This window comes from Drosophila pseudoobscura, chromosome 4, assembly GCF_009870125.1.
Source record: "Drosophila pseudoobscura strain MV-25-SWS-2005 chromosome 4, UCI_Dpse_MV25, whole genome shotgun sequence".
In the NCBI taxonomy this organism is placed as follows: Eukaryota; Metazoa; Arthropoda; class Insecta; order Diptera; family Drosophilidae; genus Drosophila; species Drosophila pseudoobscura.
In genome coordinates, this window is record NC_046681.1 from 24,387,618 (window position 1) to 24,400,332 (window position 12,715).

The 12,715-nt window shown below is 43.4% G+C and overlaps 2 protein-coding genes and 1 long non-coding RNA gene across 3 annotated transcripts; all 3 read right to left on the minus strand.

The window, feature by feature from the left end:
• Window positions 1–4,324: 4,324 nt before the first annotated feature.
• LOC6903030 (G2/mitotic-specific cyclin-B3-like) lies at window positions 4,325–6,000 on the minus strand. Its single transcript, XM_002132718.3, has one exon. The coding sequence runs from the start codon at window positions 5,808–5,810 to the stop codon at window positions 4,491–4,493; it is 1,320 nt and encodes a 439-aa protein (XP_002132754.2). The 5' UTR covers window positions 5,811–6,000; the 3' UTR covers window positions 4,325–4,490.
• Window positions 6,001–7,804: 1,804 nt separating this feature from the next.
• On the minus strand, window positions 7,805–12,161 carry LOC4817059 (D-3-phosphoglycerate dehydrogenase). Its single transcript, XM_001356761.4, has 6 exons — window positions 11,959–12,161; window positions 11,758–11,808; window positions 9,252–9,406; window positions 8,577–8,796; window positions 8,378–8,510; window positions 7,805–8,313 (listed from the first exon to the last, which is right to left on the minus strand). The coding sequence occupies exons 1-6, from the start codon at window positions 12,040–12,042 to the stop codon at window positions 7,958–7,960; spliced, it is 999 nt and encodes a 332-aa protein (XP_001356797.1). The 5' UTR covers window positions 12,043–12,161; the 3' UTR covers window positions 7,805–7,957.
• LOC117184078 (uncharacterized) lies at window positions 10,487–11,751 on the minus strand. Its single transcript, XR_004469271.1, has 2 exons — window positions 11,220–11,751; window positions 10,487–11,162 (listed from the first exon to the last, which is right to left on the minus strand). It is a non-coding gene; the product is annotated as an uncharacterized lncRNA (long non-coding RNA).
• Window positions 12,162–12,715: the final 554 nt, after the last annotated feature.

The window sequence follows — 12,715 nt, forward strand, 5'->3', positions numbered from 1 at the left end:
AATTGCGAATCACATTTCCACCTGCAATCAAATGGCATCTTCAGGCAGTCTAGTCGTCAATTATGGAGATAATCTGACGACCTTTTTTGTGTATGGAGGAAATACTTAGGTATTTGTGGGAAGTAATATGTGCTGGATTACAGATTCATTCATCTACAAAACAGCGAAAAAGCAAGTTAAACTTACGCATCTTATGTTTCCTAGAAAACTGTTTCTTCTTGTAAGTATTTTGTTTTTTACATCCCCTTAATTACCAGCTTTTGAAGGGAAAGAAAAACAAACTTTTTTCTTTTCACTGTGCTATTTGTAAGGAAGTAAGCCCCAATTACGCTCTAATTTTTGGAGCAGGTAAACATATTTTGAGTTGCCAGCTGCCTTGCATTCCATTCGAGCGTTTATTTATGAAACGTAAGAAATTTGCCATTCAGATTAATTCACTTATTGTTCTGGGCTATTTTTATACACGATACTCGATGGGGGAAATGGATGTGCGTTACACCCAGAAGGATGCGTTCCCCACCCTACAAAGAAAATAAAAGTAAAAATGTTAATGAACAACATTGTTTCTGTCATCTCTCTTCTCGCTTACTTGCTCCGATTCGGACGATTCTGATGAAGAGAGTCATGGTACTACGTGATATGAAGATACGACAAAACCGCACAGAAACCGCAAACGAAACGCACCAAATGATTTCCAATAAGAGCACAAATTTCAGTCAATAATTTATTAATATGAGGTGAGGCACTAGAGGGACAAGAGAGAGTCAGATCAGCAGCATTGGGAATGCCTCACCCTTTCATGAACTTCGCTTGGAACGAGAGCACTTCATTTTCGATTCTCTTCTCCTTTGCATCCCACTACTACTCCCGAGTAATGGGAGTGGGAAAGGGACAAAACTTGACGAATTTTCAAGCACGCACACCTACACACACACACACAGCTGGAACTCACGTGATCAAACGAAAAAATGGCGAGACAATGAAACAATTACTTATTTTAGATTTTGAAACATGAACGAAAATAAAGTATGCAAAAATAATACATATGTTTTTCTACATGTGTATCCATTGCCGCACTTTTCCTTCATCAAGCAGCATTTTTGACGCCATTTTGCCTCTTTTCCGCCCTTGATCAAACACTGAAACACTGTTTTTGTATCAAATTTCTGCATCACTACACTGCGCTTCACTACACACCCGCGCGACATTTGATTCGTTGGATTTTTCACTATTTTCCGAATTTTCAGGGATTGAAACGCGGAGCTGACCTACGAACACGCGCTTTGACCGGGCGAAAAAATTAGAATGAGAGCGGTGCAAATGCGTTCATTCTATGCTCTCCTTCTACTCTGCCTTATTGCTCTCTCTCTCTCACGCACACTTTAACTACTTGTATAATTTCATCATGCTCCTTGTCTTCTTCCGCTGCTACTGAAAAGAGAGATCAAAAGAGTGTGGGAGTGGGAGTGAGATGCAGTGACTGGCGAGAGGGTTACGCTACAATGCGCGGTGAAGCGCATGCTGAAATTATCTAATATAAATAAATTATTTCATATCTCTTAAGGATCCTGGTCCTAAATTAATTGATTTAAAGACAGCTTTGAAGTAAAAGAAGATGAAGACAAGGAGTAGAGTTAAGCATAAGCAAAAGTACTCGAGAGAGCGTGGGAGAGAAGAGAGAGTAATTAGGAAGAGTAGAAGGAGAGCATAGAATGAACGCACTTGCACCGCTCTCATTCTAATTTTTTCGCCCGGTCAAAGCGCGTGTTCGTAGGTCAGCTACGCGTTTCAATTCGCCAAAAATATGGAAAATAGTGAAAAATCCAACGGGTAAAATATAGCGCAGATGTGCAAAGTGAAGTTTAGCATAGTGATGCACTGATTATATACAAAAAAGTGTTTTACTGCAAGAAAATCAGATCAGAAAGATTAAAAATGGCAACAAAAACGCAGCTTGACGAAGAAAGGGACGGCAATGTGTGATATATATTTAAAATGTGTTATGTTAGTACAGATAAACATATTATTTTAGCATAATTTCATATTTTAAAAGGGCCAAAATCTGAAATGTGTTATTATTCCGTGATGTCGCCATTTTTTCGTTTGATCACGTGAGTTCCAGCTATGTACATATGTGTTTGTGTGTGCGTGCTAGAAAATTCGCCAAGTTTTGTCCCTTTCCCACTCCCATTACTCGGGAGTAGGAGTGGGATGCAGTAAAGAAGAGAATCGAAAAGGAATGAGTCCAAGTTCCAAGTAAAGTTCGTGAAAGGGTGAGGCATTCACAGTACGGCTGATCTAATTCTCTCTTGTCCCTCTAGTGCCTCACCTCTTGAGCAGTGACCCCATTTCCCATTTGCATTGTCATGGTCAGAGCTTTCTGCTAACTCGGCCGCAATGAGCGGGAGCAAATTTGACCCGGTTCCCACATGCATTTTTCAAGTTCAGGTTCAGGGTCATCCCAATGCTTTTTATGCTAATTTCGAGAGTCTTCTGCAATGAGTGGGTTAATAGGATTTTCTGAGAAGCATTTTAGAAGGAATTTACATATGAGTGGGCTAATTTTCACAGCTCAGAGATCCGATTACCGCCAGTACTCTCACGTCAGGACGGTCGCGTATGCTCCCTAATTGCGTTTGTTCAATTACACAAGTATCCATCCAAGTACTCGATGACAGCTAATTGATTTGTTTTGGCCCAGTGAACGGCATCACATGTCCCATTACGCATTACATTCCAATTCTTTTGTGCCTGTCTCAGGTATGTATTCCAAATTGACTCGCGAGACCCGCACTGGTTCATTGATAAGGTAATTTGTAACTGAATACAACATTCCGCACGGTAGTCGCTCCAAGGGCGTACAGTGCGAACCGGAGTTGTTAGGCAACCGGAAATAAAGGCCTGACTACAAGTAATTAATAATAATCCCTCAGATTTCGTTCTGTTGTTCGTTGTTTCGTGTACATCCCAAAAGTTTCGATACAACTTCTGGTGTAAATCACGCCTGAAAGCGGAATATAACCTCTGCCCTTCTCGAATGTTAGCGACGTGCTAGTGAAAGTAATCCATCTATCAACTCCACTCTTAAACTGACTATACTGAAACGCACTGTATGCGTGCTCTAATGTACATACATACATATGTACAAGGACACTCCGTCAGACGTCAGTTCTATGTCTGAGTGCGTTTTATGTTCAGGTCCTAGTTCAATTTCAATTCTGGCTCAAAATTTGATTCCATTTGAGCTGCAACATAAGCTAATTGAAATTAAATTTTAATTTTAACTCCTGACGGAAGGGAGTCCTTCCTTCTCTCTGTACCCTGCCGGAGTCTGGTTGGCATGCTGCCCCAGACATGGAATCATGTTTCCAGCCGTTTCAGCCGGTGCTTTAATATTTGCGCACATCCAAATAAGGCCGACCCTGGGATTGACAACCCTTCTCCCAGGCCTTCTGAACTGTAAATGATGTGGCATACGAGTATATGCCAGGAGCAGTTTTCATTTGACAGGACATGCGGATACTTGGCTTGCTGTTGCATTTAATGGCCAAAATATTTATGCACCAGTACCTTTCTTTGGAGATATTAATTTTGGTTTATTTCATCAGAAAGTCAGGAATTAAATAAAACTGTCCCATAAATTTCACTGAATTGCTGGAAAGAAGGGAATCGCCGTCTATTATTCTTTATGTTTTTGTTGTTGCAAAACACTTGCGAAATAAGTTTGTTAAATGCTAGAATAAAATATTTGTGGCGTTTTGCAGTAGAGATTCTCTCCTTCTTTCTCTGTCTCTCTTATGGAACGTATTGCTTTCTTTGTTTAATGCAAGGACGGAGCGATCTCTCCACGATTTCTCTACATTTGGCTCGTCTTGTTATGAGAGCTGGATAAAACATATAGAGAAGTAGAGGAATTACCACTGTTTATCATATTTTCATCATTACGAACTTTAGAACAAATTATCTATATATTCTTTAAATTTTTGCACACCTGTCTCTTTCCTTAATCTCACAGCAACACAAATTCCCGCTCCTCTTCTGGGGCGCACACTGCACGAGGAAGTGTGTGAGAAAAAGAGAGAGAAAGAGTCCGCGTGTGGCAGGGGAAAAGTAGCTACAGAAAATTGGTATCCTCATTCTTGTTATAATAGTACATCGATTTGACCCAGATTCGGCAATCTGCCAGATATGGTACCTCCTCGTACCTTCAAAACAGACAGCCTGAAAGACAGACAAAGATGTATCGACTTGGCTAATCTTTATGGGGTTGGAAACGCTTTCTTCTGGGCGTGACACCCATCGAAACTGAACACAAATACCGGGCTTAATAAACTGAACATAATATTTATGTAATACTAATGCAAAAGTCACAATAATAATAATAAATCAAAAATAAATAGTAACATAAAAATAGATCACAAAAATATATAAACTTGTGTGGGAATATGCCAGGGACAGGAAGGGGGCAGGGGACATTGTGTGTGTCCTCTTCAGAGGTGGGTTCTGCTTTTTTGTTTTGGGGCCAGGTTGTTCTGGAACAGCTCCTGGTTGGTGAGCAGAGGCACCTTGGCCACCTCGTGGAATATCTTGTCCGAATACTTGTTGCGTATTATCTTGATGGTGTCCTGCGGCCTGCGATGGAGTCCGGCATTCAAGACGGGCACGATCTCGGCGAATTCCGCCAGCTGGAAGCCCGTGTAGTGGACCAGAGTCGGGGTCCAGGTCTGTTGATCCAGGTGTGAGGCGCCGGCGCGCATGCGCAGGGCCATGTAGAGGGCGGCCGATGCCATCTGCGAGTCCCTGAACCCAATTGTGGCGTAGTCCATCAGCGACAGCTCCAGGATGTAGCGAGCCAGGGTCAGAGTGCGCCTCTGGACCTGGGCACAACGGGCGTAGCGGCGCAGGAAGCTGTAGGACAGGGGAATGCCCAGGTCGTACTGGATGAGGCGCAGCGTTTCGAGCTCCATCTTGACCAGCTCGTCGCGGCTGTAGGCCCCGTCGCAAATGTACAGCAACTCCCAGATCCGGAGGGGCAGGCACTCGTCGTACTTGCTGGCAATGAAGTAGGCTGTGATCCCCAGTAGCTGCAGATTCTCCTTCTTGATGACTGCGCGGCACAAGTAGAGGTCCACGATCTTCACAGCCAAGTACAGGGTCTCGTGGTAGAGCCTGAAGTTCTCTTGCAACTCGACCATCCAGTCGACCAGCACGGCCCGCATGTCCGTGGTCAGGTGGATCTGTCGCGGCATGTAGTCCCCGATGGCGAACGCCGGCTCGCGTGTCTTCAGATAGTTGAAGATCTCCATGGAGTAGTGCGAGACCTGCAACGGGTCGTCCCAGTTCTTCTGGTCAAAGTCGACCACACCTCGCGGGACGCGTCGCCGAGGCACCACCGGCGCCCAGGCAACGGCGGTGGGACGCAAAGAGGCGCCGCAGGTGGAGACGTCCTCCAAGGCAGACGGGTAAAGGCTATCCGTAGTCTTGTTGGAAATGCGACGCAACGGCTTGATGGCCACTCCTTGGGCTTGGGCTTGATCCTGGGATCTGCATGGAATCTGGCCCATGTCGCCATTGGGGATCTCCCCCAAAACGGTCTTCTTATTGATCGTTGCCTTCGAGCGTTTGCCTTCGTCCAAAACCCCGTGGCAGTTCTCTTTGTCCTGATGCAGCGCCATGATCTTGGCATTGCTAAGATTGCAGTTGTTGCCCAGGGCAGAGAGTTTGACCTTTTCCTTCTTGATGGCCACGCTCATAGCGGCCTGACTGGTTTCGGTGGCCCGGCTGGATCTGGTTGCCTTTGTGGGCGCCATTCTGTCAAATACTGTTGTCCTCTGTAGTCCTCTTCCCTCAGTTGAATTTTTGCGCTGTTAGCAGTGGCTTTGCTTAGTCCTGAGCACTTTTTCGATACTGTTTCCCGTTTGCTGTCTCACAACGTTATGATTTCCTTCACAAAAACTCACTTTTAATGATTTCTCACCTGAAGGAGGATGCTCGGCCGCCTATGATGGGCTAAGGGATTGTATGCCTGCTTGGAAATTTTCATAAACAAATATAGGCGAAATAGGCTCTTCCTTAGCACAGTTTATGTAACAGATCAGCTTTTTTTTATTGCGAATTGATAACAAAGCATGGATCTAATAAAACATACCAAAAATACAATCATAAGTCAAAGATCTTACTTTTTACATTCATTATTATTTGCTGTCACTTCGTTCTGGCTTCTATCCTTGTACTTTTGGTTATCGTATACGTCGTATACATATATCGTATATTTTCTATACACTGTATGGTTAGTGGCAACGCCTAAGACACACAAGTAAACTCCTTATCCGATGGTACATTAGTTCATTGTTCTTTAGACAAAAGTTGGGAAATTGAATTTTCTTCAGAGCGCTAGCCCCCCTATATGCGAGAGGGTTAGCCCCCCCCCATGTGCAAAGAGGAGATTCCCTTCGAGGTCGAGGTCGAGGGAGTAAATGAGAACTTTTTCGATTAACACAGATGTCCGCCAAAGGAAACCACCCGCTAATTGACTTTTGACAATGTTCAATCTAATGGCACGGGGACATACATATTCGAAGGAGGGGCACGTTTGTACTCTCGAAAGGATTGGACTGATTGTTGAATCTCAAATCCCATGAAGGATTCATAATGATGGTGCTCGCTGCTATGGAACTATAGAACCTGCTTGTTATTAGACGTAGTGGCACTAGTAGCCAGCTTTTATAAACTGTTAAACTCTTAAAGATGCAAACTCTGTGAGGCACCTAAAGCTGTCTGCCATGAAACTATAAAAGCTGGCTGCTATACCGAGCATCAGTTTATAATAACCAGAAGTCGTATTTTGAGCACTATTTCCAATACAAAGGACTGTTTGTAATCCCTTTCCTCGAATGTTAGTCTTACATCTATCATTCCTGCATGTATGCGTAATGCGGCAGCGCCCCTCGGTCGGTTGGGCGTGAGGAGGGCTGAATCCACTGAATTTGTGCATTCATTAATAAATCAAAAAATCATATAAATATAAATGTATTGCTGAAATAAGAATGCATTCATATTTGGTTAAAAAATTATCTGCTGTAATCGACAGCAATGGAAACCCTAATATAATTATTGAAAGAAAAGTGCACTCTTTGCTTCAAGCTTTTTAAATTTGTAAATAAATAAAAATATATGGGAAATAGTTTTTTTTCAATGTCGCACTACTTAAATACTTACAACTATAATCGGCAAACAGCATTAAACGGCAATAAGTGTTGTGATAAGTAGATGTAAGCCGGTCATTGTTGGTACAGTTGGAGGGTTTCACACTTGCCCAAGGCACGCACACACACAGGCACATGTAAAGCCAGTCGAGCAGAAAAGTGTACTCTCACTCTCTTTTTTCCATTGCCTGCAGTCCCACAGTCAGACATTCAGAGAGAGCAAGAAGAAACAAGTGTCTGTTCGCATTTTCTTACTGTTTGGCTGTATACGAATGAAAGCACGAGAGAGACTAGCTTTGGCGAAGGAAGCTTTTGATGCCCTTGCAGATCGTTGGTTGGCGGAGAGCTTTAAAATGAGTTACAGCCGGACTTGGAAGAGAGAGAGAGAGAGAGCGAGTTTGAGCTTAGCTACTGGACAAGGCTTTACTCATTCTTGCTTAGCTTTCTTTAAGAATCAAGAAAGCGAGCTTGAGCTTTCTTGCTGTTTGAGAAAAAGCCTGCCAAAAAGAATGAGCCTTGCTTCTGGCTCTCCTTCTTGTGCTTGACTGACGAGACCGTCTCTCTCTCTCTCTCTCTCTTTGTCTGCTTAAAGTACAGTCTTCTGTTTGCGGTGAGATAACAGTTCTGCTATGTTTATTCCTGTTTTGTATTTACAATGAGTGCTGCCAATCCTCTTCATAAAACTGGCAAGAGAACGTTGTAATGTTCTGAGAATGCATTAATTCGAATTTCTCCTTGGGGCCGTCCGCGCTCTACTGATAATGGGCGAGGGCCTCCTTGTTGATAACGCCCGCGGTGCTCGTGTACTTCGGGGATGTGCCATTGAGCGCGATGAACTGCTCTGCCACCTCGACGGCAACACGCACTTGCGCCTCCGCTGTGCTGGCTCCCAAATGGGGCGTGGCCACCACCTTCGGGTGACTGATGAGGGCCTTGGTGACCGCAGACTTGGGCGGCTCCTCGGGATACACGTCGAAGGCGGCCCCGGCCACTTGGCCACTCTCAAGGGCGTCGATGATGGCCTGCTCATCTATGATGCCGCCCCGAGCCACGTTCACGACCTTGACGCCCTTCTTGCACTTGGCCAGAGTCTCCGTGGAGATGAGATCTGTGAAACAGAAGGAAAGGGACATCGATAAATACATATTTCAGGACACCCGTTGATTACTCACTTCTGGTGGCTGGAATCAGAGGCGTGTGCACCGTTATATAGTCGGCTAGTGGCCAGATCTCCTCCAGGGAGAGCTTCTGAATCCCCACAGCCTTGGCCTCAGCCTCCGTGGTGATGGGATCGTAGCCAATTATCTACAAAAACATTCCACCTTCAATTAGTATTGTGTCCAAGGCAAAATGGAACTTGTTGAAACCCACCTTCATGCCCCACGTCTTCATGCGGATGGCCACCTCGCGTCCGATGCGGCCCAGGCCCAGGACGGCCAGGGTCTTGCCGTAGAGCTCCGTGCCGCTGTAGAGCTTCCTGTCCCAGCGACCCTCCTTCATGCTCTGCCCGGCGGGGACGACGGGTCTGGCCAGGGCACCAATTAGGATGCACGTCAGCTCACAGGCAGAAATAGAATTGCCACCCGGAGTGCTGAAAGCGACGGAGTTTAGTTAAACATTCCCTAAATGCCGTGACAGACGACAGTCGCGGAGTGGGGGGTGGGGGCGCGGGCGTTTGTTGTGACTAGACAGCATTATGCAAATGCCCTTCCAAATAGAAGAAAAAAAAAAGAAACCAAGAGGCAAAAAAATATGGCAAATTTTCGCGCTTCGCTCCGTATCCTTGGCAATGCGCTGTGGCTTGTGACATCGCAGACCCCATTGCCCCCACCTCCGCTCCCCGCGACACTCGGGGTCCCTTAATTATGCGTGTCAAACGGCGGCAATTGACCCACCCGGGTCGCGGTCTGGATGGAGGCTGCAATACGATAGCGACGGCCAATCCGCCGATTGAAAATGCGCATAATTTTGGGCTATCGACAAGCTCCATCCCCCCATTCTCCATCCCCCCCCAGGGCTTGCACTAACGGCTTAAGGAGCACTTACTTAAGGACAACGACATTATGCGCTGTCGCTGCAGGCACATCGATGTTGTCCACCCCGGCCCCGGCACGGCCCACAACCTTCAGACTGCCGGCTCCAGCGGCCAGAACTTCCGCGGTTATTTTCGTATCCGAGCGAACGATGGCTGCGTCGTATTTCTGAGAAAAATGCGAGAAACTTAAGAATTAGAGTAGACATAAATATTTATGATAGTACATTCGATTTTTCCGCTCGTTTTTCAAGTACCCCATAGGGTATCAAATGGGATGTTTTATCTGGCCCTACAGCTTGCTCTGTGCCTCGATTCTGAGAAAATGCTTTCAATGTTGAGGCAACATCGTCTGATCGGCAGTCGGCTTGATAAGACCGATTCGATTAGGCCTGCAAAAAGCGGCGATAATGGTGTCTGGCGTTGTGATCTTTGATGTGAATCCCCACATATTCCTAATCAAAGTGTTGATAGAGTTCAGGCGTAGGAAACACTTTAATACCGTGTACTTTTAGTGTACTTCGGGCTACTAACAGCTGCTAGATGGGTCGATGGGTCTTTCGCCCATATAATCAATTCTGGCGAACGATTTATATGTCCAGCCTGATCAAATATAGTTACCCATCTTTCACAGCCCTCATGGCTATATAGAACATATATTCATTAATGTAGAGAAAATCCACTGAAGAATATTCGTGTTTAGAATAGGCGATCCAACCACATCTGATTTAAGAATTTACCTTCAAATTTATATCGTATTTATCTACCTCAATAAATTTATTGTTTGATTTATTCTCTTTAAAACTTTAATGCTTGAAATTTGTATATTAATTTAATCCGAAAAAATACGCAAACCCATGAAAGATTTCACAGTACTATCCCCACATTCAATTGGTTGAAATTTGCGAGTAAAATAATTGTTTTCGACATATTTTTTTTTGTGAAAATGCATATCTCGTTAAAATTTCAAGCCTGACTGAATTTATTGTGTTAGAGCACAAAAAGCAAAGCCAATAAAATATACATGGAAAATTCTGCATTGGTTTTAGCAAAAAGTTGGGTAATGGAATGTTTGCCCCTATAAATCCTTTGAGTTAAAAAATCTGAATTATAATTTTAATGCAGTTCATGATTTTTGAACAAATCTCTTTCTTTTTTTTTATTACAATTTTAAATGCAGCTCATGATTTTTGAATTAATTTCTGGATCACTAATCAGTGCATAAAACCATTAGATTATGCTCTGGCTCTGGCTCTGGCGAAGCATTAATCCTATTTTTGTTGAAGTACTAACGAGTAAACGAGTAGAACTTTAAGTGAGAACTTTAATTCGACTATTAGTAGATGCATAACTTTTTTAATAAAACGTTTATATTTGTTTTGCATTCCGCAAACTGTTTGATGAAAGTTCAAGACCACGAAACTAAATCCAATTATGTGGAGAGCACTACAATATGTGTATTCACGTATCAAGAGCTTCGAATACATCCGCAGCAGCAAAAAGTGTGTGTACTTTGAGATAATCGCTCAGCCAACAGCTGATAACAAATAAAATGTAAAATCGAGCGAGTAATTTGTAACTTGTACCCTTCCAGGGGGTACGTCCAAGTACATACATACATAATATTTACGAGTCGGAAACACTATTATCAGTCGGCTGTGACGAACGAGCCTCCTTAGCAACACAGGTTGTTGTGGGAACATTTTGTTTATTTGAAGAGACACTCAATTCGCTACGGGGTTGCATCAGACAATATTTGATTGTAGTTTGATCTCTCCCATCAGAGGAGCACTTTCCTCCACAAGGGTATCATGAACATGGCCATTAAAAACTCGCATCTTCGCTAAGCCTCATGTTGCAGAATACATATGTATCTATGCGCACGAGTACTTATGTTGCTTTGAGGTAATGCATAACATTGCATGCTGCAAATGCACATGTCCCTAAGCCGCAGTTAAATTACTCAAGAGGGTTTCATTTACATAAAGTTATTCCATTCGCAGGTACAGTGGGCCAAGAAAGTGTTTCGACAAGGGTACTTGATTGGGTTTGTGCACCCTCTTGAGGGGTTTCAAAGGTTTTAAGATTTGTTGAATTGATGGACAAGACTTCATATAAGGGTTCGTTTTTATGGAGGAAGATACATTTCTCCAACATTATAGCTAGCTTTGGTGACATTATAGAGGATTTTTGGAAAGTTACAGGTGTTCGAGAAAACATTTATGCTGAAAAACTCTGTCTAACTTAGAAACCAACAGTTTTAAAAGTTCAAATTGTATTGTTTAGAGCCGACACTTGGTGATTCCTAGTCTAAATTTGCTTGCCCAAAAACAGAAAAATAATTAAATAGCATTTAGAACTCATTTCACTCCCTTTTCTCTTTTTTTCAGTAACAACAAAAAATCCATCACTTAATGAAATTTACATATTCAAATCCCAAGTGTACAAACACTTTCTGGACACACTGTATGCCCATGCATATGCATGTGTGTGGATGGCAATCCCTTGGCAACAACTCACCTTAACTTCCTGGCACAGCTCGTCCACTGGGAGTTTCAGCTTGTATGTGACCTTGTCGAAGAGAAATGCGTAAACAACTTTGATTAAATTGTGCAATCAATCAAGTGCAATTTTTTCCCCCCTGATTGTCTCTGTTCAGGCACTCATACAATCACACCATCAGACATGCGAATACATGAGCACATGCGATGGAAAACTTACATTTATTCCATGCTCTTGGAGCAGCTCCACACACGACTTGTCCACTGCATCGCAGACCAAAACGTTCTTGATTTTTAGCGGCATATTAAACTTTGCCAAAAAAGTGCTGGAACGGTCAATTGTCTTGTTTGAATGAGAGATATATGTAGTACACCTTCCGCAACACGCGATCTGCTCGAGGGGCGAAACGATTTTTAAATGACTTCCAGCGCGAGAGCATGCGGCCATCGAACCTGACTCTGGCCGCTCCGAATGCACTGCGGTCGGCGGCGGCTGATAACTGGAACGATCGGTGAGAAGAGAGCATTGCACGCCCGCTGACGACTCTATTTGAAGAAGCTCGCTCTCAGCTCGCCCACACTCATGGGTGCTCTGTGTGTGTGTGTGGGCTTTCGAAACGGGAATTCGTTTTGGCGTGCAAAACAACACTTAACCCATGGGGGGACACCGTCACAACACGAGAACGAGAACTTTTTCAATAAAAAGCACAATATTCCTTAAAGTTTTGAAAGAATATTAATTGTAGAATATATATATATATATTTATATATTTAGGTATATTCAGACAGATTATACAGTGCCGCTCAATTGAATAAGTTCAACAATTTTCAAAAGTCAAACCGCTATATCTTTTTAACCAACTTGCCGATTTATATGAAATATTTTTTTTTGTATAGATTAATTCGTTGTTAATATAGCAAGAAATTTTGTTGTTTCCAGGACACGTTTTTAAAGACTGTTTATTATTTTTTCAAAA